This window comes from Penaeus vannamei, chromosome 15 (assembly GCF_042767895.1).
Source record: "Penaeus vannamei isolate JL-2024 chromosome 15, ASM4276789v1, whole genome shotgun sequence".
NCBI lineage: Eukaryota > Metazoa > Arthropoda > Malacostraca > Decapoda > Penaeidae > Penaeus > Penaeus vannamei.
This window is the reverse complement of record NC_091563.1, coordinates 28,718,886-28,724,144: the sequence shown is the minus strand read 5'-3', so window position 1 is coordinate 28,724,144 and position 5,259 is coordinate 28,718,886. Positions and strand designations below refer to the sequence as shown.

General features: G+C 37.8%; 1 protein-coding gene across 1 annotated transcript in view; it reads left to right on the top strand.

Moving 5' to 3' along the window:
• The first annotated feature begins 2,601 nt into the window (after positions 1-2,601).
• LOC113802739 (mucin-2-like) overlaps positions 2,602-5,259 on the top strand; it is a 34,239-nt gene continuing 31,581 nt past the window's right edge. Inside the window, exon 1 of the mRNA XM_070130591.1 lies at positions 2,602-2,869. Within this exon, the coding sequence (XP_069986692.1) occupies positions 2,806-2,869 (64 nt within the window). The 5' untranslated portion in view covers positions 2,602-2,805. The remainder of the gene's footprint in view (positions 2,870-5,259) is intronic.

The following is a 5,259-nucleotide window of genomic DNA, read 5'->3' as shown; positions in this document are numbered from 1 at the left end:
CTCGTGGAAGCGTCTTGTCACTAGACAGAAGAGAAGTAAGAGAAATAGTATTTTTCAAATAATGCTACCAAGAAATGTGCTTGCATGTATGATGATCACATGCACCAATAATAATAATAATAAAAAAATACACACACTGAAGCTCTCATGACGCTGAACACTGTTTATTGATGGAGGTGTTTTTCTTAACACTGGAAAATCCAATCTTCGAATGCATATATTCAGATACAGAGAAGGAGAAAACAATTGCATTATGGGTAATGTCCGAAATACGGAGGAAATGTTGGCGACGTGGCAACGCGAAAATGAGACAGTAATGGTCGACAGCATATAATGAAGGACAGAGGGACAAGCTAACTATAGTAACATTTGGATTTCTTCATCTAATAAAAGGAAGTGTTTTTAGTGTAACTCATTGAAAGTATTAATTAATGGAGAAACTATAATAAATGTAATTGTCACGGAGCTGAAACTGTGAGTGAGAATATGGTGTGTTGTGTCATTAACAACAAAAAATTGAGATTTCAATGATACACTGTAGAACTCGACACCAAACTGTTATAATTGGTCCGCTGCCATTTTTATTAGTTTTATTTATGTTGAGGGATATGGACCCACAAAAAAGCAAGTACAATTGATAGTTTAAAGGGCTTATGTGAAGTAACAACTGAAAATTATAAAAGGGGAAAATTTGCTCGCAAACCATCTCTCTAATAAGAGTAAAAAAGGAAATCTGAAAATAATTCCTAAAAATTGATTCGTTTCGATTTTCCGAAGTCAAGTTATATTTTCCCGCGAAAATCCGGAACCCGGATGTGTGACGTCAATTCCAGAACACGATCACAGCATTCTCTGCATTCAGTACATTGTACATGGCGGACTCACTACAAGACTACAGCGGCAGTGAAGTTTCATCGGATTATTCCGACGAGGACATTGGTATAAGTTCTTCAGAGGGTGCCTACGTCTTCGAAGAGTTGGAAGAAGAAGAGGAATATCAAGGGTTGATGGTTGTTGGACCGTACATGCACGAGCCCGACGCTGTGGATGTCGTGGAAGTTGTGCCAAACCAGCCAGACATGGAGTGGCGTCGAGACCCGAAGAGACTGAATGAATGGTACTTTTCTAAATCATTTTTTTATAGTCGAACATGTGATCCCGCTTCTGTATGGTACAAAATTTCTGCAGGCTGAGGTATCTCTTGATTGCACCCGCGGCGCAGGCCTACATCCATTCGCGAGTGGAGGAGCATCAGTATTTATTTGTGTTGTGCTTTTTGGGGTGTACCTACCCTACCTCTGTGTAGTAATACATGCACACTTGCAATGCACTCAGAACACTGTGTCATACACAGTGTTTGCTACGCCGCCAAGCGTAGTGATCATGACAAATATAAATTGGAAATGGCCTAAAGTTTTGCAAATCCCATGTCAAGCCATTCTGTTCGCAAAGCAATCAGGCTCGAAGTGTTTCATGCATGTCTTTTGGCCATTCAAATAGCTGGTGACATGAATGGTAACAATGAATTGCTACACAACGCCGCGGCATCCTTTGTTACAAACCTTGATAGCTTGAAATTGGGACAATTCCATGATATCCTTGACTCGCGGGTGCACTGTGTATATCACGCTATTCAACAAGATTCTCCCTGGTCCTGGGAATGACGTCACAACCGGGGATTGCCGAAGACCGCCGATTTTTGCATCTTCGTTTTTGAGTGCGTTGCTATGGGACTTAGGGGGTACCCATGGGTCTCTTCGATTTTATTATTTTTTTTATTATTATTATTTGTTTTTTTTTTGCATGAATAGGGTAAGCATACATTATTGAACAATATTCAAAGAAAAAACAATGCACGATAATTACTTCACATATGCCCTTTAAAGCGTAAAAAAAAGAAAAAAAAATCGGTATGCCACTTCCCGTAACGTTTCATTTATCACTCATAATAATTTCCATGAAACTGCAGGCGGCTGAAGAACAACCACTGAATTCACATGGGATATTTAACAGCTCTCAATAAATGGCTAGCTTATTGTTTACTAGAGAAATGTTAGCTCCCGGGCAACAGACGGGAAACTAGAAGAACATTGCGAAGGCGATGCGGTTATCGGCAGCCCACAGTCCCTGAAGCTGCAATGCCTTCAGATATTTCAAGTAAAAATGACAGATAGTTGGGAATATGTTCGCTTCGACACGAAGAGAATTTCCAAGCCGCATGTTGCCATCACTTATGGGGAATATTGACCTGGAAGACGTAGTAATTACCATTGCTTGGTGTATTTCCCGTAAGCTCGGCCGACTCAATACTTTGCAATGCTCTATGTCATATAAAAGCTATCGTGTTTAGATAGTATCGCGTGGTACAGGAATATTATAAAATATCAGTGATATTTTATGTTGTGTTATCAGACTATATTGTTAAAAAACGAAAAATGTTTCTGTGTGTGTGCGTATGTGTGTGATTATCTTAATTCAATTGCATCCTTAGTACCTCATCCTTTCTTTTTACGATCACTCCCACGACCACGTATATCTTAATAATATAATGAGCCTTTTGTGTGTCTTCCTACAATCATCACGCCTACGACACCATACACAATCGGCAGGAGCAATTTACCCCCACGTCACGTCGGAGCGGCGCCACTTGTGATAGCATTACGAAATCCCCTTTCGCTCGGTAATCGGAGTAAGACCAGGCAACTAACTTTAACACCTGTTGTGTCGGCGAGTTGTAGACGCCGAGAGCGCAGAAGAGTGCGTCTCAGTTGTTAGTTGCTCACCTGCCTAGTGTAACGAACAGACATGGGTCGCTGCAAAATGGCCAGGGTTCTCGCCTGGCTCTGCCTGGCATTGTCTGTGTCCGTTGGTGAGAGTCCCGCGAACCGCATCTTTTCATATTCCTTCTCTACTGTACTTGGGCTATTGTATATGCTAATTTTATTTTCACGTATTCTTAGTCGGCATACTTTTACATATTCATTTTCCTTTCTTTTCGTTTTAGCAGATAGTGGCGTTCACGTGTATTTATTCTTACCTTATATATGTTTAATCCGTAACGGGGGAAGACTTTCGGAACGTCAGTGGCTCAGCTGGAAAAAAAAGTCTAAAACGCCCTTTTTGACACGAAGGAAAGAGCAACGGCTTACCACTTTGATCGCGTCCCTGTGCTTTTACGATACGCTTTTTCGTTCAGTATTAAATCATTTTGTTTTGTGGTAAATTTAGTATCATTCGTTTTGTAATAGGTAATGGGCGGATATTTATGCATCATAGTACGACTTGCTTGTTTATTTTATAGATTTTTTTTTTTTTTTTTTTTTGTTATCTTAGGGGAACGGATTTCCGATGAAATCATTCCGATATTGCTCGTACCTAATCACAAGAACTGCACACATATCAACCACGCATTTTCAGAAGATAAGTCAAGATATCTAATCTTGCTGAAAAAATTGGATGCTCAGTTACTGTATCTCACATCATTAAAAAGATATTCACTATACATAAAGCCTGAGAGATTCAACGAAACGATTTATGCTAACGGTGACAGTATTTTCTTGATTTCAGACGTTGTAAGGAAAAGGTATAATAATCCTTATATATTCTTGCCCTTATGAATTGTTAATTTGTATGTAAAACGTTCAGGTCCGCCATTTTTTTTTTTTTTTTTTTTTTTTTTTTTTTTTTTTTTTTTGTATAGCTGGCTGAACAAATTCAAAGCCACTTAAGGGCTATTTGTAAACTAGCGCATTCAAGAATCTCCTGAAATATCTAAACGGAATACTGAAACGTTATAGCCCGCTGCGTCAACCACTAATACAGAAAGACAATTATATGCTCATTTCAGTAAGAGAATTGTAGATTGAATTTTCGAGAAATTATTCTTCAGTATCACTTTGCCGATTGCCTCATAAGGAAAATAAATAAGAAAATATAGCATTGCACTCAATAAGATGGTATATTGTCATAAGAGGAATGTCCACAACGTAACATATATCCTTTCATTTTATCTTGAATACAAGATAAAATCCAATCAATATATTTGACTTTTTCTCATAAAACAATATTTGTGACCTAAGCATATAAAAGTGTCAGCCAGTTAAAAATAAATTGGAAAATGAAATACAAAACAAAGCTCCTCCGTTATTGTGGATAATGACTGTTAATTAGTCAGTATGGACATATTCACCCTACATAAATAGCTTTTTAACTTCCATCTATAAAACGGCACCAGTCCAATAAAAAGCAAAAAATGCTAGGCTAGGCTTTACGCACTAGCAGACTTTTGGAGCCGGCATAACTGCAGACATGGAAGACTAAAACTGGAAACATATAGTATCCTATTTCGGTATTTACCAAGAAAAGGACTGCAAAAACAGCCATACCTTCATCTTGCCTACATATACGCGCGCGCGCGCGCGTGTGTGTGTGTGTGTGTGTGTGTGTATGTGTGTAGGGTAGAGAATTTTGGCCTCTGCTGAACTACCGAGGTGCGGAGGCCACAGAGTCGCTGCCAGCTAGATGCAGTCTTGTACGTGGAAAAAGTACTACAATCTTATAAGTATTCCAGTATATATCCTCAGCACCATTCGCGTATTTTCTATTTGTAAATAACAACGAAGCGTGGTATAGTCACTTCGTAGGTTTTGTCTTTTATATTTGTTTGAACTCTAATTAACGTTACTCTAAATTAAGAAAAACGTCAGCACATGGTATGATTTGTAGTGGTTTTCACTTCTATTAATCGATTTCAGGTCATTATAAAAGAAAAGAAAGCAGGTAACCGGAAAATAATAAGCGATATATATTTATATATATATATATATATATATATATATATATATATATATATATATATAAATCGCTAATCATTTTCCGGTTATCTGCTTTCTTATATGTAATCAGGCTGCCTTCGCTATGACATCCTGACATCACATTGTTAACAGTTCACCATTTTGATTCGATAGTTCGCTCGTCGGAAGAACGAAAAAAATATTCACACACACACACACACACACACATATATATATATATATATATATATATATATGTGTGTGTGTGTGTGTGTGTGTGTGTGTGTGTGTGTGTGTGTGTGTGTGTGTGTGTGTGTGTATTTGTTCTTCTTTGTTTAATGTAAGCAGACATGTAACAATCTTTAAAAGGAAATCAGCCTGTCCAGTACAAACATGTAAGAGCAATTGTATTGAATATATACATATATCTATCAGTCTCTACATTCATATATACATATAGAAATCG